The 27,798-nt window shown below is 35.7% G+C and overlaps 1 protein-coding gene across 2 annotated transcripts in view; it reads right to left on the reverse strand.

The window, feature by feature from the left end:
- Positions 1-27,798, reverse strand: part of Vav3 (vav guanine nucleotide exchange factor 3) — a 359,269-nt gene that overhangs the window by 122,751 nt on the left and 208,720 nt on the right. For both annotated transcript variants that reach the window (XM_076861720.1, XM_076861719.1), the window contains exons 16-17: positions 629-730; positions 228-328 (exon numbers count right to left, since the gene is read on the reverse strand). In XM_076861720.1, coding sequence (XP_076717835.1) covers positions 228-328; positions 629-730 — 203 coding nt within the window. The remainder of the gene's footprint in view (positions 1-227; positions 329-628; positions 731-27,798) is intronic.

The following is a 27,798-nucleotide window of genomic DNA, read 5'->3' on the forward strand; positions in this document are numbered from 1 at the left end:
TCTGCTTCCAAGGTACATATAAATCAAATGGATTTTAAGCTGTTTAAACCAAAGTCATGTAGAAAAGTCACACAAATCTTAAACAATCTTCTAACTGTGCTTATGCATAATAGTTTCCAAAGGAGATATTTTATAATAAACATATTAAGAGTAAATAGGTCTTAATTATGTTGAGCAAGTTTTATGTCCTCATTAAAAACAGAATCCCAACAGTAAACATAACTTACCACCAGAATTACCTCTGCCACAATTGTCTACTCTTCCCAAACACTCTTTGTGGGCTCTTGCTCCACACTTACAACATAAATAGCCTTGATAAAATGTTCCCCTGAAAGGTAAAATTACAGAGTGATGCATTAAAAGGTGATAAACTCTGCTTATATGAACTCATTAGTGCAAAATGACGGGGGTGGGGGCGGGGATCACAGTGCTACTCAAAGCTTCCTCAGTAGAGAGAAAGGACCTTCCCTGTGGAGTCCTGAGGGGTATTTCCAAGTCTAAGGCCTAGGAAAGATCTGTTGGATCCAAACTGTGAAGACAATATCCCTACTTCAGAATGTTTTGGCTTGAAGCACTAAGCAATTTCACTTGTTCATTTCAACTCAAGAACAGGCCTGAGCAGGCTTACCTGAGGAGCATCTGGCAGACTTTGCAGGAAGTCACCCGAGTGAAGGTGTGCATCTTGAAATCATGGAAATTGGAGTCTGCATAGTCTGGCCTTATGTTAGATCTGTAAAAAGGAAAAGGTCACATCCTAAAGAAAGCTTCACAACAGAACAGCAGTCTAGGCACCTAAAAGCTAAATCCATCAAAACTGCATTAGGTAGAGATCTGATTCAAACAAAAAGACTATTAAATATGCAATGGTTTTTAAGCCATCTACACATTAAAACATGTACCAATATACAGTGCTATGAGCACCTGTAATACAGAAGGACATAATCTATCCTTAGAACTGAGTGTTTCCAAAGGACTCTGAAGCATGGTCCCCTAGGTCAACCTGCTGAGAAAAAAAGCAAAATCTGCTAGATATTCATGCTATGTGATAGTTTCTTTTCTCCAGCAACACCACTGAAATATAAACTAGTTGGTGACAGTGGGAAGGAGAAGCCGAGCACCATGAATTTACAGAGTTGATCTCTACATAGATATGGGTTATCTAATGATTTATAAAAAAAAAATCATTTTATGGAAAGATTTTTAAAAAGGCATTAATCTGATAATTAAAACTTCTTCCCTAATAATTCACTTTCTTTGCAATCCAAGAAAAGCTAAATTATTTCATCATTTGTTTTGCATTTTATTTGCAGTAAATGCACCTAAAACAACAAAAAGTTATTACACATATCTTAAATTCACATTCATTGTAGATTGTGCCAGATACTGAGACAACCACTTGACCTTCATTACCTTGTTTAATTTTCACATCAGTCCTCACTGCCTGGGCACTAGCTTACAAACAAGGAAATTGGGTCTGCTTTAAAGCAAAGCTTGCTCTAAAATGAGGAAAACGCAAATGAAAAACTCAAACCCAGGTCTGTGCTCTTGGCCACTCTTAGAGAGTGAGAGAAATCAGAAATATCCACATAAAAATAATCAGGTTTGGGGGTGTAGTAGATGTGTTGGAAGCACTTAAATTTAACCATTTTTAGAATTTTTTTTAACGCTTTTGATTGTAGCCATGCATAGAAGAAAGCAGAAGAATTAGGAGAGTTTAAATATGGATACAAATCAAAGTACACCTAGAAAGCTAAAATGATACACTCCAAGATGTTATACACAATCTGAGAGATTGTAGGAAAAGTTTGAGATACTGATGAGCTAGGATTTCCCCTTTTATTGAATACGGCAACTCTCAGCATACAGAGCCTCAGCGTAATGAAGCATAACGCAGGCAGGCGACCAGGCATCAATCTCAGAGGTACCAGGAGAAGCCTTATGAAAAAACATTCGCAAAGGCAATTGGAGTAGCAGGCAGTGATGCAGAAGTGTCAGAGAGGTCAGCCTTCCCATCCATCTGCTGAATATGAGCGTGCTAAAAATGAAATCAAATATAAGTGCCATCTGGGATTTCTCTGCTCTGTGCTTCTGGTGACCTCACTTTTTAGGAAAATGTTTTACTGCAGGCTGAAAAGTATGGCCTCTTCCACAGAGGCATTTTTGTGTTGCTGATTAAAAATTACAGAGCTTTTCCTCAGGAAGGGAGAAGAGAAAATGTAAGAATCTAAAAGCTAAGCTCTCCTGGCATTGTTGGAAAAACATTTGATTCTTGAATCCATATAACCATGCACTGAAAAGAGCATCAAGACCCATTTCCTTAGCCAGTAAGGGCTGTTGTTATTCATTTTTCTCTGAGCATCAAGGTGATACAGTCATAGATGAATTGTCAGGTAACAGTTTCAGTCCTGGAAACCTGAAGAATTCATCAGCCTGGAGTTTTCAAATAAAAGTAGGTCTCTGTCAGGCAGAAACTTATGTAATAGGTCCCAAATATCTAAGAATTTAATTAATTTCAGGAATTGGCCTTGGACAGAGAAATGCAACTGTATCCTGGGGTCAAACCAAGTTTTTTTTTTTTTTGTGTGTGTGTGTGTGTGGTATGTGTGTGTGTGTGTGTGCATATTTATGTACATGTACCAGAGTTGTATTTGGACCATTTGTATTGAAAATTTTTACCAACTGGGAATAAGCTGACTTTTCAGAAGATAAAAATCTGAAAAGGAGAACCACAAACACACCATGAATTTTTTTTAATCTTATAAAAAAAAACCTGAAAATATTGTTAACAGTAGTTGCCTTAAGGGAAATGAAACTTTAAGTGAGGGTAGAGTGGTAAGGAGAAACTGTTATAATTTTTTAAAACTATAACTGCATATTATTTTAAAACTCTTGAATCAAACATTAAAGAATGAAAGTTAACTTGGTGACCCTGAAACTGCTACTGAGGCACTACTGAATATAAAAGCAGAGTAGAGGGCAGGAATCTGAAATGAGACCACCTGGGCTTAAATCCTAACTTGCAAATCAGTAGCGGTGTGACCTTAGGCGAGTTGGTAAGTATAGAGCAGGAATACTAATAAAACAAAATTCGAAAAGTGAGGTAATGTATGTAAAATGCTTAGAACACTGCCTGACCCAGAGCTGGTGTTCAATAAGAAAGAAACAGAAGTACTCAGGAGAGGATGTGTATGAAAAGGTCCAGGGAATGGATACAGTCATAGCAGGTGCCACCTAAAGGGAACAGAGAGGTCAACCCACATGGACTATATCCTGTGAGGATTGAGAAGCCAACGACAGTGGATTGGCCAGATTGGAAGAGTTGGGGAGGAAGACTGGAGCAGAAGAGAACAGAATAACATCAGGATTATAGATTGGGGAAAACAAGGGCAAAAATGGTCAGCAGTGGCCTTTGTGGTACATCTCTAAGGCACCAGGCACATCACTAAGCTGTTCATATGCTTTTCCACATTTCCTGCTCACAACAAATCTAGGCAGAGTCATTCACTCCTTTCATAAATATTTACTGAGTAATTGCCATATAAACAGGCCCCAAGGCAGGAGCAGAAAATAGGACCTTTCAGCTACAGTCCAGTGAGTAAAGGAGATGTAGGAAATGAGGTAAAAGTTTAGCAGGGGCCAAGGGAAGAGGTGAGATTTTATACAAAAAGTGATATCACATTTAGTTGAAAAAAAAAAAAAAAAAACTCTGTAAGTACCACGTAGGGCGTTCCTTCTAATGAGGCAAAAGTGGGCACAGCAAGATCAACTAGGTGGATGAGCTGTCTACACCGGAGAGCTGATGATCAAATAAGTCAGTCCACTTGCTCACATAAAAGATGTAGCTACACATAAAAGATTCAATTGTCTTAATACATGTCAATTTACTTTGGGGAAGTTGGATGGAATCTTTTGGATATCTAAGTAAAAATGTTCTCATAGCTATTGTTTCACATGGGGTTCATTTTCATAAAAGTAATCAGGCCATCAAATATTTATAAAGCAATATATGTTGATACTCCTAGGGCTTTTCATAACTTTCTGTGCTCTCCTCAGGTGGTCTCCCGTTCTTACCTGGCTCCGTCACTGGCTCGAAGGAGGACCACAAATCTCCCATTAGCCTAGGCATCTTCTTCATTCTCTCTATTCTCCAGCTCTGTATTTCCAACTACAACTCAGGCATCTCTAATGCACCACATGAAAAGTCAACTTCCATATCTTTCCTGAAATTTCTGATCCATTCACTCCATCTTGCTACATAGAGACTGCAGAGCCACGGCAAATTTTCGCCTCACCTTTATTATCTCTGCATATTCATTCTCTTTTATCTCTTCAATGTTCCATCTCCTTCCCTGAAAATCTGACCAATTGTTGACTCAACCTTGAAAATACCTCCTCAAAACCCAGGATACACTTGTGTACTCGTAGACACACACACACACACACACACACACACGCGCGCGCGCGCGCGCGCTCGCACTCCATTTCACTATAGAGAACCCTGACTACTACTTACATACTAGATAATAACATTATAACCGTGGAGTCAATAACTAGAGAAGGAGTAGAAACAGTGCTCAAATTCAGACATTTCAACCTTTACAATTCTTTCCTTGAAAGTGATGCCAAGTTACATAGACTGTTATGCTTTCACTGACTTTGTGCAGCCCTCAAAGGACTCATTTGTATTCCTACTGCCCCACTTGCCATCAAGTGCTTGGGGGCTGGGTGACTGTCTTCTCCCTGTTAACCCAGCCTCTTTATAGTCATCAAACATTCTACCAGGAAAATACCAATGAAGGCTCAGGTTTTCAAGACCATGAATAGTTCAACAAAATTGACACAAGTGCATTCACATAGGTTGGAAATCAGAATCTAGAGCTTATACATATGTGTGTGTGTGTGTGTGTGTGTGTGTGTGTATGATATTAACATTATACCATGACTATAACTATATTCTTATTAGTAGTATATAATTATATGTCATATGATTATATCATATTTTAATTTTTATAGGTTTTTCACACCTGAGACAATGGAACAAAATGGGTGGAAAATGTGCTCACACTGTAGCATTTTCTTCTTTTGTGTTCAAATGTTTCTCTTTGCCACAACATCAAATAGAAAAATGTAATAAGCAAAAGAGAGATAATTGTTTTTTAATTTTAACACTGGGAATTGAACATAGGGTGTTCTACCACTGAGCTAAATCACCAGCCCTTTTTAAATTTTAATTAGAAACAGGGTCTTGCTAAGTTGCCCAGGCTGGTGTCACACTTGAGATCCTCCTGCCTCAGCCTCCCAAGTAGCTGGAATTCTAGATATGCACTATAACATATAGCTGAGATAAAGATTTTTTTACTAGGCCAAAAAAGTTTCATCGCTCACAAGTGAGAAAACTTTAAAAAATAAATAAATAAAACATAAAATTACTGATGTTTCACTTGATGTTTAAAATTAACATTTTTTCTTTATTTTAGTATCTGAATATACTATCATATAGGTTTAGAATAAAAGAAACAAATACTATTGAAATGAAATCATCTAAAACAATCCTGACCAGAGGAAATAACCATTAATATAAGACATCCTGTTATCTTATGTCATGTCAGTGTTGTTAACATTTAAATATTACCCGTATGAATATTTTGACAATTATGTCAAAAATATGAAGTAGTAATGGGTGTGGTGGCATATGCCTGCAATTCCAGGACGTGAGAGGTTGAGGTAGGAGGATCATAAGTTAAAATCCAGCCTCAGAAATTTAGCAAGACCCTGTTTCAAAATAAAAAGGGCTGGAGATGTTGCCCAGTGGTTAAGCACCACTAAGTTCAATCCCTGTTATCAAAAAAAAAAAAAAAAAGGATAAAAAATAAAGTAGTTATTTCATATTGCATTGAAAGTAAAGGTGAGAGCTGGAAGCAGATGTCAGTGATAAACACACCACACACACACACACACACACACACACACACACACACACTGAATGCTGCAAGATTTTTTAATATCAAAAACACACCAATATATAAAAATGTATAGATACACATGAATATCTGTATGTGTATGTGTAATTTTTGCTGAATTTCAGAAAATACACACTGGCTATCAAGAGAATCATGAATAATTTTCTATTTATTATTCTATTAAATTATTTTACTTTCAATATAACAAGATGGATGCATTTCTTGCATTCTTCTATTAACCTATTAACCTCTGTCACTTAGGTGGCAATAAATTACTATAACCAATAATTATTTAAATTAATATTCTTTTCCAAAGCAAGGTTTTAAAATCATTTAAAATAGTATGTATCCTTTATTATCTTTAGGATACTTACTTATATAAATTGCTCTTTTAAATAACAGTTTTAAACATACACACACACACACACACACACACACACACACACATATATCTTCCACTAATAAAGAACCAACAAAGAATTGGATCACTTTGCCAGATGTTGAAGGGTAGTTTCTTAATATAAAGCAAACTCAGTAGAGAACATGTTTAATGTAAAACACTAAAACAAAGTTCCTGAAGTCAAGTTATATCATTCAATCCAATTCTGAAATATTCAATCAATGCAATATGACAAGAAAAATAAATATGAAGGATAAATATTATTTTTAAAAACTCCACATAATTTTCATTTGAATATAACATTATTGTATTATTGAGAAAAGCCAAAGAAAGAAATTGTACTCTAATAAAACCAAAAGGAAAAAAAGACTCATCAAATGGCATTTGGAGAAATTCATGTATAAATGTCTAATATTCATTAGCAAAATGCAATGACATGTGTACTGTCTCTACCCAGCAAAATCTCCTGAGAATCAAAGTTTAAGGATTTTGTGGGGCCTAGTCATATAGACATAACTGCTAATGATCAGCCATAATCATTAAAAAATCCAAGAAGAAAAGTGGATGCTTACCATAAATCACATTGTTTAAAAAAGACAGTCTAGGCAGGCTGGCACAATAAAATTCAGTTTCCACTGCATACTAATTCTAGTACCACTGGGAATATTTTAAAGCCAAGTTTCCAGATGTCAGCCAAGAACTAGCCATCCCCACAAGCAGATCCTTCTAAATAGCAAATTTAAGCCTGCTACTTTCTGCACAAAAAAATATCCAAGAAAAATCCTAGAATGAAAAATTTGGATTCTATATGAATTAAATTTTTAAATTGACAAAAGGAAATGAAAAGTGTTCAAGAAAATAAAACCTGCATGACAGATTCCTAAATAAGAAGACTAAATATATTATTATAAATATACTTTCTCTAAATTAATTTATATATTTAAAATAATTCTTTCCCCCTATAACAACCACCCCCCCACACACACACACAATGAGATTTTGTTTTCAACTTGAAATATGATTATGAAATCCAAATGGATAAATAAATGTGTGAATAGTTGGGAAGTTTTTTAAACCAGAGTGAATTATTATGGGGAATATATGGAAAGCCACCATTACCTCAGAAATAATACTAAAATGTTTTTAAAGGTACAGTTATTAAATCTGTACAAAACAATTAAAAATCAGAACAATAAAACTGGGAAAGATCACTAATACAAAATTAAAAAGTCTTGAGGGGGATCAAATTTATGCAACAAATTGGCTTATAATTTTTATGTCAATTTACTTTTCACTATTCATCTATTCAAAAAATTAACTCGTTTAAAAATAACTTGTTAAATGCCTAATATGTTTCAGGTGGTGGAATACTATAATGAGCAAACCTAAGTAATACCCTTGCCTATCTAGTTGGGGTTGGGGGAGACATTTCAAACATTTAATTCCACAAACAATTCTAAAACAGGACATGCTGAGTACCACAATGAAAGATGGTATTAGAAAAAGTTGAAATGTAGAATGTGACCTTGTCCATGGATTATCACAGAAGGCTTTCCTATGGAAACAATGCTAGAACTGGGATTTAAAGATGAGGAAGAAATAAATAGGAAGGGAAAGGAAGAATCCCCCCAAACAGAGAAAAAAAATATAGATTTCAACTATAAATATGCCATAAAAACAGACTTCTAAAAATGTTAAGGAAGCCATATGTCTATCATGCTTTATAGCAATATAAAGTTTAGATAAAATTTACAATACTTATTTGATAAAGATGCAATAGATACCTATCATGTGGCACCATGAATGTAGCCAATAAGATTAAGAGACAAAATCACTGATCTCATAGGACGTATATTCTATATAGAAAAGTAAAATTTAAATAGAAGACTGAAATTTGTTTAAAGCAAAAACAAAAAAATTAGAAATATTTGAAGAAAATATTGATGACTATTAACATCATCTTTAAAGGTAAAAGAAAAAATTTAAAGGTGGCTGAATGTGCTTTCACTGAAAAGAACAAAATTTTCCTCAAGTCAAAAATAATAATAATAAATTAAAAGATAAAGTAGAAATCATATCTATAATATGTATGATAAAGGATTAATGCCCTTACAATATGTAAGAGTACATGAAAATCCATAGGGAAAAAAATGAATATCCCAATTGAAAAATGAAGAAATGAGTGGTTCAATATATAAAGAAATAAAAATGTTCAATAAATATAGGACATGTACATAGAGTTACTAGAAATCAAAAGAAATGCAAATTTAAATAACAAGATATAATTTTACACATCAAAATCTAAAAAAAGAAAGAAGTACATAGTATGGGTGAATATATAAAAATATCCAAGCCCTTAAGATGTACTCATTCTTTGACAAAAATTCTGCTTAACAGAAGTTATTGTGAAGTGTTCATTATAATAAAATTTTTAACAATTAAAAATCAGAAATTTGGGGCTAGGGTTGTGGCTCAGAGGTAGAATACTTGCGTAGCACATGCAAGGCCCTGGGTTCGATCCTCAGCACCACATAAAAATAAATAATAAAGATATTGTGCTCAACTATAAAATAAATATTAAAATAAATAAATAAATAAAAATGAGAAATTTTAATTTAAAGAAAGGAAATGAATTATGATACATCTGCACAATGGAATTTAGGAATAATATGGTAGATATATACATTAATCAAGAGATATTTACAATATATAAAAAGAATTGTTAAGAATTGTTATGAATCTACATAATAATCCCTATTAATATGACAAATAACTGCTTGTTAACATAATATATATACGTGAAAATATGAATAATGGGTGATAGCATTATGAAGGATTCTAATGTTTCTATTTCAGAGTTACCTGTGTTAAGTTTCTACAGTGAACATATATTACTCATTTTATTTCTACATATTTTTTAGAGTATAGAAAATGAGAAACAGAAACAAACGCAACAATACATATAAAGCTTTAAAGAAGTTACAAGCAAATTGACAAAAGTCCATAGTCACTGAAAAAAATTTGGGACAAACACCTGTCTCAAAGCCCAGGCTCTTAATCATTACATTAAAAATATCACAACTCTATTGGAAAGTAAAGACAACCTGAATTAAATGTTTGCAACATATGTGAAAATACCACCAAACAACAGGAACACAGTGATAAATTCGACCCATGGAAAAGTTGGCAAAGGAAGTGAACAAGAAATCCATAAAGAAAAACAACCAGGGAACAGGCCTTTGATAAAAGATTCAGCCTCATCAGTAAATGTGTGATACTCAGGAACATGGAAGGCTTCCACAGACATGACACACAGGGCCATTCTTGGGCATTGGTTATTTTGCACTCTTTTCTGCACTCCTGTAAGGGATGTGGTCTTTACTGATGAGTTTGGTTAAGAACTAACAGCCAGATTTGTAAATACTTCCTTAAATGGAAGTACACAGGCTGGTAACTGCTTCAAAGAGAGAGACTAGCCCACATATATAACCACTCTGCTAAAGCATGAATTGAATTTTTCAGAATAGGCAAGAAGCTGTCCAATGCAGGAAATTGTGGGTCCAAGAAAAGCTAGTTAATCTATGCTACATTTACTGTTGCTGTTCCTGCTACCCCCAACTAATTAAATTAGGACTCTGTCCAAATTTCTTGAGTGTGGGGTGTGGGCTGCATTTTTTTCTTAACTATAGTTAGCCCCGTAGGAAACCTTGGTTTTCAAAGAAGTGAAAGTAAAGCTTATTTGGTTCTTTATAATAAGTGAATAATTATAAATAAACTAAATGCCCAACGATGAGAGTACTGGGCAAATAAATTGTGACACATTCATACAGAAGAAAAATAATTGGTTATTTAATCATATTGGACAAGAGTTTTCACAAGAATAAATGCAAGTGTAAAAGTACCAAAGGTTGGCTTTGTGGCTCAGTTGGTAGAGCATTTTCCTTGCATGTGAGAGGCACTAGGTTTGATCCTCAGCACCACATAAAAACAAACAAATAAAATAAAGGTATTGTGTCTGTCTATGACTAAAAAAATATTTTTTAAAAAAATTATACTAAAAACAACATATATGTACATATGAATGCACATGTGATATTGGTATCCATCTGTTACTAAAAAGGTTATAGCACGGGAAAACAGAATTAGGACAAATGCTGATTAGGAGACTCAGATCACCATGTAATACTCTTCATTGTACTCGTCACAATTTCCTTTTTATATTTATTTGTATGATAAATTGCTTAATGTTTCTTTTCCCCCAAAAGACAAGAACTCTGAGGCCAAGTACTATGTCAGGGTGTGCTTAGCATGGCCCCTGTAGCATCGTGCAGCATGTCTAGCACACAGGCGTCAAATATTGATGATGTTTAATGGATTGCCAAAGGAGATTAAATGCACCAGATTAGAATAAAGTTGGTTTATAAAACATACCCCAAAGGTAAAAGGTTAATTGTTGAACATTAGCCACAAATTTTGTGCTAAACTTCCTGGTAACCAAAGCAAAGAGGACAACAGGATCAATCCTAAGAAAATTATAACCATTTTTCTGGCAAGAAAAATTACTTTGATGAGTTTTCATCTGAGGACACTGTGTGTGATTTACAACCAATGTTTTCAACAACATCCCTATACACAACTGTGTGCCTTCTAGCCTGTTTTGATACAAGCCAAGAATACAATATAACAGTATTGTTCAGCAGAAACAATTCAATAGGGACACTTCCAGGACCTATTCCACTTAAAAATCATCTCTGAAACCTAATTATCTCCCCTGAAGTCAAACACTAAGTTTGGGTAGTCAAATAGCTTTCAAATTCAAGAATTAACATCCCAAACATATGAAAATAAGGCAAAAATTTATGTAAATAAATTTTTATGTAATAAGGCAAAAATTTGTGCCAAATCTTCAAAAACTAGCTCTAGAGGCACTAGACCTTAGAATCTAGAAGAAATTTCTGAAACAAATAAAAAGCTACATTATTTTAATAGATGTTAGCTTATATGACACATTTCTCCACCAGGGCTAAGAACAGGTCAGATAAATATGGTTTTGACTTTCCTATGAAATACAACTTTAAGGGTATCACTAAATATTGCTCCTACTTGCTCTTTCGTTAACTGAAAATTTCCAGAATAAAACCCAAATATTTATTTTTAAAATATCCCACACTGTGAAATCAAATCTACCAAAGTAGGTAATAGATAAAATATAATCTTTCAATAAACTGTCCTAAATCATAACTCATTTTTCAATAATTTGTTCCCATGATATCAGAACATATTAATTATGCTCCTAGTTATTTGAAAGGGTAAAAAAATGAAAAAAAAAACAAGTCCCTCAAAAACCAAATTAAAAAAAGAAAGAAAAACCTTCAGAAGTGATATCTTCAGTTGTTTCTGAGGATTCATAAAAGGTATGAAAAAAAAAGATTTATAAATCACAATCAAATTTATTCCTTATATTCCAAATCACGTAGTCTTTTATCTAGGGAAATGAATAAAGACTTCAAAATACCAATAAAAATAAGATAATGCTTGGCTCTGAAAAACAGTATTTTCTTATCTATTATATATTGCACTTCTTTATTTCACTCAACACTGGCTTTATAGTAATTTTAAATACACATCCATCACTGCATTTCAGTGACATTGCAAGGAAATTATTGAATGAGACGTAAAGTCAGTTAAACCTATAATAAATTTAATGTAGAAAAAAAATGTCAGACTATGGGTAGTTTGGGTCTGTATTTGTTACTAACTTGATGTGTGGCTTGTGATGTCTAACGCATTCTATTTTTAGTTTCTTCACCAAAGTGATAAATCATGTATCTCCAGTCATTCTTGCTGTAAAAGACCAAGATCCAAGAGTGGGAGAAAGAAGAGAATTTCCACTTGTTGGTAGCTATCCTGTCACTCAAGTTTGTTCTGAAGATAAATAAAAATATAAATAATAAATAGATTTTATCAACAAAATAATGGAAAGCCCTACAGAAATGCTAGATGCTACTCCTATTATTCTTTTTGCCATGAAAAGTGAGAAACATTTAGTTTAAAACTTAAAGATATCTCATTGAGGTAAATCAATGTAAATATCCCCATATCACCAAAGAGAACCAAGCTATTCTTGTAATAAACACTGATTAAGCATATTAAAACTCCTGTTTGCTTCTAATATGGTTTCTTTAGGCATTCATTCAACAGATTAACTGAGTACCTATTATGCACCAGCCATTTTCTAACAGTGGGAATTCAAAAGTATACTTATCTGGTCCCATCAATCATGGATCTTCAGTTAATATGTATTACTTTGCTTTACTTCAATTCTTCCACTAAAATACATTGTTAAATATTCTCTTTTCATGGAGTAAGACAGATATAGGAGCTGCTTCAATGTTCAGGTTTAAACAGCAGGACAACTCCTGCCACGTCAATCCTTCCACGTTAAGAAACAGGTCCTGAAAATTTTGAATATTCTCTGATCTAACACATCAATACCATAATTCAAATGCTGCAGATAACATAAATTATGAATGCTGATCTGGCACAGTAAACTTAAGTCATGGTAGAACATTTTAAATTATGACTGATAATATGAAGTTTGCCATTGAATTAATGTGTTTTAGAAGACTCTGAAAACAAAGATGATATTGTAACAAGGCAATAATAATAAGGAAGACTGAAAAGCAACAAGATTCATAAGCGTTCCCCTTCAAATTCTGTAATAATCATGTATGAAATAGGGGGTTTCAAACAACATTTCATCCTTTACATACAAATTCTTCTAGTCAACTCTGTGTAGAAATTCATTGTAAATTGAGCAGGACTTCTCTGAATTTGGCACTGAAGCTACCACTGTCTATCAAAACCCCCAATCACTCTAAAAAAGCAATAATTTAATGCTAAATTACTTGTTAAAGGAAAAAGTATATTAAATGTAGACATTACTGTGACCAAATAGCCAGTAAAAAAATTAAGATAAAAATTTTTAAAAATATTTTAAGTGGTTTGATAACATTTTAGACCCAGCAGGACTTATAGGTTATGAAGATACTTATTGCCTATGAATTCATCATAAAGAATAGACAAGACTCACATCAATGATTTATGAAGAAGGTGAGAACATGAGCAAGATCAAGAGCACAAGTGGAAGCTGTCACTGAACTGTTTTGGTCAGCAGAAATCAAAACACAAGAACTGGAGATCACAGGAGGCCAGGTAGGAGAGAACAGGTAGCTGTCCTGTCCTAGGAGTACCCAGGGCACAGATGACACAGAAGGCACTTATATCACAGCACTAGAGAAGGGATCAGGGCTCAAAGGTATAAGATGGGTAGAGCACAGATCTCTTCAGGGGAACAGTTTGTAAGTTAATATCCAGAGTTCTAGGGTGGGCAAGAGAACCAAGTGTCAGTTCACGATTCAAAACAACATTTAGGTACAGGAAAAGGAATCAGAGCATGAAAAAATAGGCAGTAAACAGAAACCAAATAAATCTGGATGGGTGATGTGGCTGGGGAAGGCCATTCAGCAGAAATAACTAAGGTATGATGGTGGTTTCCAAGATAGGGGCTGCTATTGTAGAACATCTATATTAGAGAAGTTCTTGGGGCAGGATGAGGCTAAGGGCTGACAGATGAGAATCAATGGCCAGGGATCTCTTCGGAGACCTGAGAAGCTTTCAGCATTTGAGTTGAGAAATGATAAAAGCTCTGAGAATGCAAGGCCTCCCATGCATAGAACCAGTAGACATGAGGGGTATGAAGGCTACATAGGAAAGGAAAATGGGGAGCTACTGAGGCAGCTGGGAAGCACATCTGACCTTTAAGAAGAGAGAATATGATGCAAGCTGTGCACTCCATCTAAAAGCAGATGGGTAGAAACAGACGCAGATGAGCTTCTCTCTCTCCCTAAGGAAAACTCAACCTCCTGTCAAGGCTATCTCAGTGGAAGGGAAAACCCAAAGTTTCTAAATGCTATTGGTGAGTGAAGCCTGAATTTCAAACCACACACCCGAAAGCAGAATTCGCAGGCTAAACTTCTGCTTCTGTTAGCCTTGAAATGACTGAAAGCTACTGTTCACTCTACCTGTTGCATTATATCTCCCAAACTGGGCGATAGCATTTCCCAAATATTTCTGAAAAATGAATCCAAACCTGATATGGGATCATGATTGTCTTCATTCTTGGCAGATGGAGGCAATTTCTAATGTTATTAACTAGTATCATGTAAGGAACTTTGGCATTTGGACCCAGCTTAAAATATTCTGGCTAGATCATTATTTGGGTGTCCAAAATAATGAATAGAAAAGAGGTATCTGAGACAGCTTGCTTGCTGCAGTCAGTTGTGCATAAGGATTTCAGAATATGCAGATGGCTCAAACCAGACTCCTTCTCCACCATGAAGTATTAGATGGATCCTGTGTCCTCACTTTCTACTGAACATTGGTTTTCCCCCTGCTCAAAACTAATTACATTAGAGAAACTCAGAGTAAAATATTCTGCAAAGTGCACTTTTCTCACTATTCTTGTCAATGAACTTCAAATTGTCCTGTGCTTTGGGATTCTCTCTTCTACAGTCTCTATCCATTTTGAAATAATTTAAACTCCCAAGTGAGACAAAAAGCATACAGAGCAGTAAAATTCAAGTGGCTATTCCTAAAACAAAAGTCAGAACTGTCTCATAGGCTTGAGAGAGGCATATGTGTCAGATTATATATATAAAACTTCCAAAAATATTCTAAAGACATTCTTTGTAGTGAATTAACTTACAAAAATAGTTATTAAGTGGCTACTATGTATTAGCCAATGTATGTTAAAAAAAAAAACATAATTAAATCCTGACCTTGCTTTCTGAACATAAAAAGACTTGCTGGAGCCACAGAGCCTGCCAAGTCCCAACATTAGGTGAGGTTCAGTGATGAACCAGAGCATCAGGACCCTATTCTCTCTTCTAAGAGCTCCCCAGGGGCCTTGCTGGTCCCAGTCACAAGCATCACATGCCTTAGCCTCTGGGCTTTGTCCCTAGCTGGTGCTGTGTTCCTGCTCCTAAGGGGCCTCATCTCTCCCCACACAAACAATGAACAACCCCTAAAAATGCTGCAGTCCCAGCTCCGACCTCAGGGAAGTCCTCCATTATTTGCCACCACCCTCCACTTGGACCCCTTTTGATCTTGTCAATCTACACTTGGATTCTCCTTTGGACCTGGGGACTTTACAGACAGATGGTTCACAAAGACAGTTGTGAAATAATAAAAACATACTGGTCTTAGTCCTGGTTCCTGACACAGAGTTCCTAAATCCTTTGTAGGTAGGGATGCTGGGAGAAATCTACTGCTGTAATGTTTGCCTTTGAACCTAATTCTTGACACGTTAGAATTACCTGGGTGTGAGGACCACCTTTGTTTTGATAAGAAGACCCTGAACGGGCTCCTGGCTAGCCTCAGACTGGAGGCTGGTTGCCAGGAGAACTAACCATAAGATTATGGGGCTCATCCTACCCTGTCCCCCACATGCACCAACCTCCAGGAAGGGGAGAGGGGCTGAATCTTGAATTGATCGCCAATGTCCAATGATTTAATCAATCATACCTACATGTGGAAGCCTTCATAAAACCCCAGAAGGACTAGTTTGGAAAGATTCTGGATTGCTGAATACATGGAGGTTCCTGGAAGCTCTTGCACCTGGAAAGGCCATGGAAGGTCCATGTCTCTTCCCATATACTCTGCATCTCTTTCACCTGGATGTTCATCTGTGGCCTTCAAAATACCCCTTATAATAAATCAGAAAATGTAAACAGCGTTTCCCTGAGTTTTGTGGGACATTCTAGCAAATCACATGACCCTGAGGAGGAAGTCACAGAAACATCAAGTTTTGTCAGTCATTCATTTGAAGGCATAGGTTACAACCTACTGCTTTTAAATGGTGTCTGAAATGAGGTTAGTCTAATGAAACTAAGTCCAAAACCTACAGAATCTTAGTCAAATTCCAAGTAGACAGTGTCAGAACTAAATTGAGTTAGAGGACACCTTGATATTGTCCACTGGAACTGCTTGGTGCTAATGTTTTGAATGTGTTTTGTTCCTCAGAGGTTCATTTGCTGGAGGCCTGGTCCCCTATGATGGTGTTGAGGTCATGAAACCTTTTAAGAGAGGAGGCCTAATGAGGAGCAATTAGCTTTTCAAGAGGATCTCCCCATGTGATCTCTTTTAATGTACACTCCCACCACTGTGATACCAGGTAGCATGGACCCTCATCAGATGTGAGTAAATGCTAGCACAGTGTTCTTGCATCTCCAGAACTGTGAGCTAAGTCTTTTTTCTGTATAAAGCACCTAACCTCAGATATTTTGTTACAACTAACACAAAACAGACCAATACATTTGGTGTGTATATGAACACCCCCCACTCCACATTTGGGTGATCAAGGGTGAAATATTGTATTGAGTGGTATAAGAAATTGGGAAAAAAACACTTTGGTTTATTTCCTATAATATACATATTAGTTAACTTGATTCAATTTCTTTCTATTCCTAAGAGATTGCCTTTTTGTCTTAGGCTTTAGAAACTGAGAAATGACCTAACAAGTTCACAGACACTATACATGAACCCTGGCCAAAGCTTTGGTACTGTACAAACATGGAAGCAAAAATAAAATTATCAGGGTAGCCATTTCTAAGTGCTTAGGATCTCTGGAGCACAGGTACATTTGCTTTACATGTATTTTCTCCTTTTACTTCACAATGACTATGAAATAAGTATTATTATTCTCATTTGCAGATTATAAAACTGAGGCTCAGAGAGCTTAAATATTTTTTCAAGGATCATTTGACTACAAAATCTAAGTTTCATGATTCAAATGTCTGCTGAATCCTAAAGCTAAGAGTTTCAATTTTTATATTATATGACCTTGAGTTTAGTAAAGAAGAGAAAATCTTTAGGGCCCTTGATTTCCGGGAATTTCTATATGGAACATTTCTGAGACAATGATCAGAAGAACACCCCCAGCCCTTGAGAACATTCCACAGCAAGGCCTGCCTCACAGCTTAGGCTGTGGTCACACAGAACCCACTGAGCTCAGAGCTCCAATCATGGAATCCTCATTCTTATGATCCCAGTGCTAGTCCCATTCGAGTTCCCCAAAAGAAGTATTCATTATTACAAGGGCTCTCAGGGGTTATGTTTTCAGTTTCTGAGCTAGCAGTTTCACAGACCAGCCCAGAATTTAGGAGACCCAACTCTCCCTGAAACCCAAAGATGCACTGGTACAACCAAACACTGCTATCAACCACTCTACACAGAGGGACTTGTTTTTGCCCAAGTCCCCAAAGAATCTGGGATTGTGTCTTCCATATTTCTACTGAGGGTCTAATTTTTTAACACTGTAAAATGAAGAGCAAAATGATACATTATCAAAATGGTACAGATATAAAGTTTAAATGAGTTAACACTTATAAAGAGGCTTATACCATACCTGTACACAGTAAAGAGAACAATGGCAAACAGTATGATTCTGTTTAAATTGCATAATGCATGCTTTGAGGTAGATATTATATCTCTAAGTTACTTCCAAATTGTGTCAGAAAAGTCAAGCAACTTTCCCAAGTTCATGAAGCAATTAATAGATTCAGCCCTGATTGCCTCTTAATGACTACACAATACTAAGGAGGGTGGAAATTATAATGTGGGTCATAAATAGTAACAAAAACATTTTAAATAGTAAAATTAAATCTCCAAGATAAGTATCCCACAATAAACTCAAAAGGCCAATTCATTCAAGATACCCTTAAAACACACCTCAATCTCAGCTCCACAATATTATTCTTGGTCATGAATATTGCTTTCTTTCTGCTACTCAAAATCCCATCTATCTATAGAAAATTTAAACAGAACAATTACAAGTAATGCAATTGAAGAAACCATCAAAAGCCAACCAACAAAGAAAAACTTAGAACTGGACAGATTTGTAGCCAAGTTCTACCAGACTTTTAAAGAAGAATACCAATCCTCCTCAAATTATTTCATGTAATGGAAAAGGAGGGAACTCTTATAAACTCATTCTGTAAACCCTGTATCACCCTGATACCAAGACCAACAAAGACACAGCAAGGAAAAGAAGACTTCAGACCAATATCCTTGATGAACATAGATGCAAAAGTTCTTAATACTGGCAAATTGCATACAAAAACATATTAAAAAGATAGCACACCTCTATCAAGTAGGTTTCATCCCAGGGATGCAATGTTGGTTCAACATACAGAAATCAGTAAATATAATTCATCAAATAAATAGACTTAAAGACAAGAATCGTATGATTATCTCAATAGACACAAAAAAGTATTTGACAAAATATAACACCCATTCATGTTTAAAACACTAGAAAAACTAGGGATAGAAGGATCATACTTCAACAATGTAAAGGCTATATACAAAAACCCAGCCCAATATCATTCTGAATGGAGAAAAACTGAAAACATCCCTTCTAAAAATAGGTATAAGGCAGGTGCAGTGGTGCATGCTTGTAATCCCAGTAACTCAGGAAACTGAGGCATGAGGATTCTGAGTTCAAAGTTGGCCTCAGCAATGGCGAGATAATAAGCCACTCAGTGAAACCCTATCTCTCAATAAAATACAAATAAAACAGGGCTTGGGATGTGGCTCAGTGGTCAAATGCCCATGAGTTCAATCCCTGGTACCCCTCAAAATAAATACATACATACATACATACATACATACATACAAACAAACAGGAACATGACAAGAATGCTCACTTTCACCACTCCTATTCAACATAGTCCCTGAAATCCTAGCCAAACAAATTAGTGAAGAGAAGGAAATTAAAGGGATACAAATAGGAAAAGAAGAGCTTAAACTATCTCTGTTTGTTGACAATATGATCTGATATTTAGAAGACCCAAAAAACTCCACCAAACACTTCTAAAACTCATAAATAAATTCAGGAAAGTAGTTGGATACAAAATTAACCTCTATAAATCAATCATATACCTATATTTCAAAGATGAATCTACTAAAAAAGACATTAGGAAAACTATCTCATTCTCAATAGCCTCAAAAAAAATACTTGGCAATTAATCTAACAAAATAGGTGAAGGACCTCTATAATGAAAACTACAGAACAGTAAAAAGGGAAATTGAAAATTAAATTTTGTGCATAGTGAGAGATAGGGGTTTAATTTCATTTGCTGCATATGGATTTCCAGTTTTCCCAGCACCATTTGTTGGGGGGAGGCAGGGCCAATAAATGGGATGGCATCAAACTAAAAAGACTTATTCACACAAAGGAAACAACCAAGAACTTGAAGAGAGAGCTTATAGAATGGGAGAATCTTTGCCACCAGCTCCTCAAGAAACTTAACACCAAAAGACAAATAACCCAATCAGTAAATGAGCAAAGGAACTGAACAGACACTTCTCAACAGAAAAAAATGAACAGTGAGCAAATATATGAAAAAAATTTTCAGTATCTCTAGCAATTAGAGAAATGAAAATTAAAACTACACTGAGATTTCATCTCATTCCAGCCAGAATAGCAATTATCAAGAATACAAGTAACAGTAAATATTGGTGAGAATGTGGGGAAAAGGATACACTCATACATTGTTGGGGGGACTGCAAATTGGTACAACCACTCTAGAAAGCAGTATGGAGATTCCTTTAAAGACTCAGATTGGAATGACCATTTGACCCAGTTATCCCATTCCTCAGTATACAGCCAAAGGATTTTAAATCAGCATACTACAGTGACACAGCCACATCAATGTTTACAGCAGCTCAATTCACAACAGTTAAACTATGGAGTCAACCTAGGTGCTCTTCAACAGATGAATAGATGAGGAAAATGTGATATATATAGATATAGATATAGATAGATCGACAGTGTAATGAATTTGAGACAACTTTCCTATGTACATATATGAATATACCACAGTGAATCTCATCATTGTGTACATCCAAAGAAATTAATTTAAAAAATTACTATGGGTGAATGGTGAAAGATCAAGAGAAGGAAGGGAACAGTTGGTTGGGATGGGGATGGGGGAGGAGATGAACTGGTGTCTGAACTAGAACAAGATATATTCCATGCTTGTATAATTATGTCAAAGCGGATTCTACTGTCATGTATAACTAAAAAGAACTAATAAAAAATGACATCTATCTCTCTAATTTAGGTCCCCATCTTAACTTTGAGAAATTTCTACATTACTGTAATATGTAACAATCTATCCTTTTCACTGAAGTTATGTGGCCCTTGAAATCTAAGAATGGTCAGGTGTCTTGGGACACTTCTGTAATCCCAGCAATTCGGGACACTAAGACAGGAGGATTGAAAGTCCAAGGCCAACCTGGGCAAATTTGCAAGACCCCGGTTCAAAATTAAATAAATAAATAAATAAATAAATAAATAAGAGTGTGTGTGTGTGTGTGTGTGTGTGTGTGTGTACAAATGAACTGGGGATGTAGTCCAGTGGGTTCAATCTCAAGCACCAAAAATAAATAAATAAATAAATAAAAATCTAAAAACAGTCTTAAATTAGATCTCAGTTGCTTCAGAAATCTTTTAATTAAATAATTATTTATTAAATGCCTAATGTATACCAAGCATTGTGCTAGGACAAAATATATCTATATCTATATCTATATATGTATTATATGTATATACATATATATATATTATATATATATGTATATATTATATATATACACTATATACATATACATTATATATATACATTATATGTATGTATACATTATATATACACATTATATGTATGTATACATTATATATACACATTATATGTATGTATACATTATATATACACATTATATGTATGTATACATTATATATATGTATAATATATATATATATATATATAAATATATATATATATTGATAGTCCCTGGCCTCAAGATCCTTTCAGTCTAGGATACAAATGGAGAGATGCAAAAAATAAATCTAATAAAGTGCTCAAAAAAGTGTGAGATGATAGAGAAGAAGGGAGAGATTAGTTGATTCTATAATACAGGATGGGGGTACTGCATGAAAAGAGAGCAGTACCCTCAGTCTGAGTCTTGAAAGACTCATAGGTGTTCCCTAGCAGAACTCAGGAGACTATAGATGTGAAGCCAGTGAAAAAGCACTGTGGCCAAAGACCCAGAGATATAAAAGGGCCTGGAATGTTCTGGAAAGGCCAGGGAATTCAGTCTGGTTGTAACATTGAATATGGTGAGAAATAAAGCTAATGCTAGCACAGACCAGGCTGTAGAAATTACTGGGAATCACAAGTACACACTCCAGGAATATGATCTTGTTCTGTGGGCAGTGAGTGACCACTCAAGGACTGTGCACTCATAACCAGATCATATTTGCATGTTAAACAGAAAACTCTGGCAGCCAAGTTGCGGGAGTGGGGGTGACACATGAGATAGGGAGAGACAGCTCCAGAGATGACCTCAGCCAGCTAGGTGGAAGGGTCCAAAGATCTAAACAAAGACAGTGACATTAGGGGTGAAGAAAGGAGTCAGAAACACAAGTCAAAGCCAGTAAGCAAGGTGCCCCAGTTTAGAGACAAGCAGTTGAGAGACTGACTCTTACAGTGGGGAGCCAGCTATCCCTTGCAGGGGCTGTTCTCCCAGAAGGGACACTGATAAGAGCTGATAATGGCTTATAAAGAAGACTTCATCATGTTTTTTCTCCCAATTGTTTCTACATGAGTAGTGTTATCATCACAGGCTGGGACTTCACCTCTTGAAGGGTCCTCTGAATCAAAAGATTGCTGATCCTCTGAGCTTCCCTCAAAGATGGTGAAGGGCAAACAGAAGTCAGCCACCTGAATTGGGAAAGGTGGAGAAGGTGGCCTACAAAGCCCTCAGGGGCATCTGACTTCTGACTAAATTTTTAGACAGCTGGTCACGCTGGATACACGTCAGTAACTGGTCAGGGTCCTGTGTCTGGGGTCTCCTGGGCAACTACTGGCAGCCACAGAGAAAATTTAAAGCCAATGAAAAAATTTTATTGACATGCTATTCCTGTTCCTGATAAAAACAAGGTAACCACACAGGCCTGGGAAGTAGGTACTGATAACTAGCAATTTTGATAGATGAAGGCAAACATAAAACTGTTTTGAATTTAGGTTATTGCTAGACAAAAAAAGAAAAATCTCTAATGAAAGAATTTAATATCATGCTCTCAATATCCCTATTGCAGAAATAAATGATGATATGTAACAGCCTACCTTCAGGGCTGTGGGAAAGAAATCAATGATCTTTTTAGAATCTGAGCTGTGATATTTGCAAAGAGTTTTTGGTTCAGATGGGGGAAAGTGCTAGAAGAGGACACAAACAGATAAATAAATCAATCAAAAAGAGAGGAAGAAGGGAAAAAAGGAAGAAAAGAAATTGCTCACAGAAGACAAACAAATCACTCCAAGCAGAATCTTATTAAACTGTACTTAGGTCTGATCCTCACATAGGCAACAAAAATTCCCGCAGTAGGGCCCATGGTCCTGGTGGCAAGTCCTCTGGGAACATTTCTTAGAAAGCTGTGCCGACCACTAATGGCCAGCAGGCTCATCTCAGTCTTCCCAAGCAGATCTCAGAACTGTCTTTGAAACATTGATGAATTAATAAATCAATTCTCTACATAATAATGCTCTGAGTTTTTTTGTGCTTTTAATATGCAAGAGGCTTTCCTACTAAAAACCAGTAGTGACCAAGTTCCCTGCATCACACACACTAGCTGCATTTTTGATCAAGGGTTCAGAGTCAATTTCTTCAATTTTGCAAGACAATGTATCCTGGTGAATCAGCACAGACTGTCAGTCTTATTTCCTCTATTAAGATTTCGAATGTAAACAATGCTTTCACTTATAATTAAACTGATGCAGCTTTCTCTTATTTTATCACTCTTACATTTCTGCAGATAAACCAAGGCCTGCTCTTTGAATTTCCCTAATGGCTTACACAATGGCTATGCAGAACCAAAAGAGAACAAAACCAAGAGAAGAATATCATCCTAACTGTTGGGTAGAAATAAAGAAGATTGGATTCTACTGTGTTTTTTTTTTTTTTTTTGTATCACAATTAACTTTTATACTTCCCCCACTTTCTTTTGCCATGAAGGAGAAAAGTTGATCACAAATAAGTATCTCTGCGTTATTTACCTAATGGATGAATTACCTTCCAGTGAGAAACATAGGTTTGCCTGGTACTATGGCTAAGTCAGTGTTAGGGTTTGGATCTATATTTACCTTTTCTCTCCTTGTCCAGCTGTCTTTGAACTCCACAAAATGTCTTTTCTGTCCAGTTTCCCATTCTGTTTTTAGGATCATGAATAAGATCTCCATAATTAAATCTGAGAATCTTTTAAGCCTTCATTACTATTCATCATTAGCATTATCCTCAGCTGTCTTACCTTTCCTCCAAATTATTGAAAATATTACACATGCATAAATTAATTATTAGGCATTTAACCTCCAAACACCTTTATGAAATCAGGTTTACTAGCCATTTTACATTAATGTGAATTCTCACTTTCCAAATGAATTTAAAAAACCAATTGCAAATAGTCTACTAACAAACACTTAAAAATTAATATTTGATTATTTCCCCAACCAGTCATATATTCAGATTGTCGACCTATCCATTATATTCAAAATGGCCAGCTAGCCATATTTTAAATTAAACATAAGCCCATGGGATTTAGCCTTTGTGGGCTTTGCACATTTCGACTTATGTCAATACCAAGAGTCAATACAAACCTAATACTAAAACACTCAATCTCTTATGTTGAAATTTTATAAAACCAAGAATTCTCTTAAAGCACAAATATCCTTTTACAGTCTGTTTTGAGCCCCCAAATAAACTCGACTGAAGGGGAGCTCCATTATAATTGAATATGGAATGGCAAGGTGGACTGTGAGACACATTAAACAATTAAACACACAAGAAATTTAATTAAAGTTCTAATTCACTTTGGATTTCCCTGTATCCTGCAATTAGACTGTTTCATGCTAGTATCAAGTCTTCAGAAGTCAGGAATGCCCTGCTGAAAGTAAATCTGCTATGTCAACAGCAAGTAGTCTGTTAATGTCAACCAGATGGCAGGGTAACGGGTGTTGTTGCTAATACCTAGGCTGGTTGACTTTGACCTCTCTATCCCACATCCACTGGTCCTGGGACAGGGACTGGCAACTTTGTATGACAGGGATGTAGAGGAAAGAGACAGACCTTTGTTTTAAGGAAAAGGTGCCCACTAAACAAGATGTACCTTGATAGAAGAAGAATCACTACAATTAGAGGACCTGGATCCAGTCTGGGTTCCACCACTTGCCACTCCTGTGTCTTTGGGCAAGTTATCATGCAAATGGAGTTACCCTGAGTCAGCCTAGATAAAGCATGTGATATCAGCCAGTGTGCAGGTATTTGAGGGAAAAATGATCTGTTAGCTGATCTACTTATAAAATGTCTGAGTTTGTTGTTCATGTGGTTCCAAATCTAGGACTATTTTTATTATGCTGCCCTACAAAGACCCTTCATGAGAGTCTCTTGTGTACGTACTGTACATAAGTGTGTACAAGTGCGTGAGTGACCCCAAATCAGCTACACTGGGAGCCGACAACACAGACTCCTTACCAACTTGCACAAGTGTAGAGCCACAAAGAAAGAAAATGCTTGGCTAACATAACCAGATATAGAAGTGTCTCCAAAACAAGAAGCGACAAAGCAAGTCCAGAGCTCATCCACAGAGTCACAAGTGTCACCAAGCATCACTGAAATCTTGATAACTCCTAACTTGAAGGATTCCCAATAATTTCAAATGCATTTTTCCCAGCCCTGTGGAATGCAGAAAATGCATTAGGATGCTCTATGGTGTTTCTTCTAGTAAATCAAAGCCCTGCAAAACAGTTCAATGTTTTTCTCTGTCTGAGAGATGTCTAGGTCATTATAATTGGAAAACTCCATTCAAACCCTTACCACAATTAAACAGCCCATGCATACTTTTGTCTTAGTAAATTACACATGACCTCAGGTCTATTTTGTTATGTATGAAACACTATTTCCAAGCCATTCGGTTTTTAAAATGCACTGACAGCAACAACTTTAATTTAAAATGCCAGTGTTCAATATGTCAAAGCTCAAATATTCTCTGGGATGAAGGTTTAATGCATATATATTATTAATGCACTATCAGAGAACAGATCCCTAAGTTGATTCTAATCAACAAGTCATTCGTCAAAGACTACATAAAGCAAATTTGATGTACAATAATTGAGGAGAGAATTTTGTAGCTGGATGGTCTTCTACCCAAGAAAGAAGAAACAAAAATACAGCAAGTCTGCAGTTTGGCATTAGGAAATTTAAAATCCTGAGTTTAATAAGACACTAGTTTTATTCCTTACCAACCATTTGGGCAAGAAATTCTTTGGAGAAAGGAATGGGAAAGCATGAGTATCACAAACTACAGACTATGCCAGGATGAGCCATGGCTCAGGCAGGTTTCTTGCACCTCTTCTTTTTGCTGTTTTTAAATATCTTTAGTTGTAGATGGACACCATACCTTTTTAATTTTATTTATTTATTTTTATGTGGTGTTGAGAACCGAGCCCAGTGCCTCACACATGCTAGGCCAGCCCTCTATCACTGAGCTACAACCCCAGCCCAGATTCTCACACTTCTGGCCATTGCTTTTCTTATGAAAACAGATAAACTGCCCCCATCATGGATTCTGGAAGCTCTGTGCTTGGAGTATGATGTTAATGCAAGCAAATGCTAATGTAAGCAAATGTTAGTGCTCTCACAGGATTCCTGCAAGAAAAGGTGGGAAGAAAAATAGAAAAGTTTCTTGTTTACTATTACAAATTCTATAAAATAAGATAGTATTATTTTTAATGAAAGTTTTATATAAATAAAGAATTATTTAATTAGGGCATTAATTTAGGGTATTTGTGACCTTGGAAATTACCTTTATTTATGCAAATGGTTGGCTGCTTTGTGTATCAGCGATGGTGTGGGTAAATACAAATAATCAGAAACCACTGGTAATTGGAATATTCTTGCCAGTTTTGAGGCAGATAATCTGAGGCCTCAGACTTCAGTATTTTCTTGGAGAAAGTTGTTCACTATTCTCATAAGTGACAAACAGCTCAGACACATGGTTCAGGTAACCCCTTCAGATCTGCCTCTCCCCTGGAAGAAGCTATTTAAAGCTCAGTCCGAGGTTTAGCCTGCAGAAGGATGGCAGCTTGTCACACTGTGTTCCTACCTTTAGTGACTTCCATAGTAAACATCCAGGGTTACTACATGAAAACAAACACACATTTTTTTTAGGCTCATATTAATCTGCCCTGATAACTGGCCAGAGCTTAGTCTCAGACTGGGAGGCCTTTCTACCCCAATTTCTCTACTTCTAGAAAGAGAACGTAAACTCTGAGACTAGAAGCTCCTTATCTAAACAGCTAGAAGAATAAAAGCTCTACCAAATGAAATAAAAACCATTTATAATCCATAATAGGCTCAATTCTATGTTAAGATACAGTGACCAAAATTCATGATATAAATTAATTTATAAATTAAAATTTGACTTATTTGACTTACCTTGCTCTAAAGAATCCTTTGAAGCTAAAAATCAGCATTATAAACTGTTGATACTATGCACAATGTTACTTATAATTGGATTTTGTAAAAATATCAAATTCTTATCCAAGAACATCATCAAACAGTGGAAATATTTAAATTATAAATTATATTTTTTATCTAGTACATGAATATACTACAAAGAAATATCTCTTGCTTATAAAACAAATTAAAAGAACTTTCATCTTTGGAGAACAAAAGTAGGTGTTCTTGCTCTAAATGAGGCAACGGGTGGAATGAGGGGAAGAAACCCTAGATGGAGATTCAAGCTCGGCCTCTGTCACTTGATAATTGAAAACAAACACACCAACACACACGCACATGCTTACACACACTCTTAATCTCCTCCATTTTCTGATTTTTTAAAAGGGATTATACCTTCCTGGCCACCTCACAGGACTCTTTATGAATCAAGTGAGATCTTATGTAAAAACACCTTGCTAACTGTAAAGCACAATGTAATGATAAGGAATTATACTGTATGCTGCTAGACTCTAATACTCTATCATGAAGGAATTCAAATCTGAAATCTTCCTTAAGGTAGACAACATATTAAAATGCTATGCATAATTCGATCAGAAATCCCAAAATTTATTTCTAACACATCAAAATAACAAAGTCTAATTTTCTGTGAGAACATCTTAGCATCTGTGCTATGCTTCCCATAATATTGGATGGAAATTAAACTTCAATTTATCCACACCTTTACCTGAACCTAATTGGCATTCAGTTAAACTAGTTAGTGAAAGAAGCTTTCTAAATTAAGTTCCTTTTCAGTATAAAAAGAAATAT

The sequence above is a fragment of the Callospermophilus lateralis genome, chromosome 7 (assembly GCF_048772815.1).
Source record: "Callospermophilus lateralis isolate mCalLat2 chromosome 7, mCalLat2.hap1, whole genome shotgun sequence".
In the NCBI taxonomy this organism is placed as follows: Eukaryota; Metazoa; Chordata; class Mammalia; order Rodentia; family Sciuridae; genus Callospermophilus; species Callospermophilus lateralis.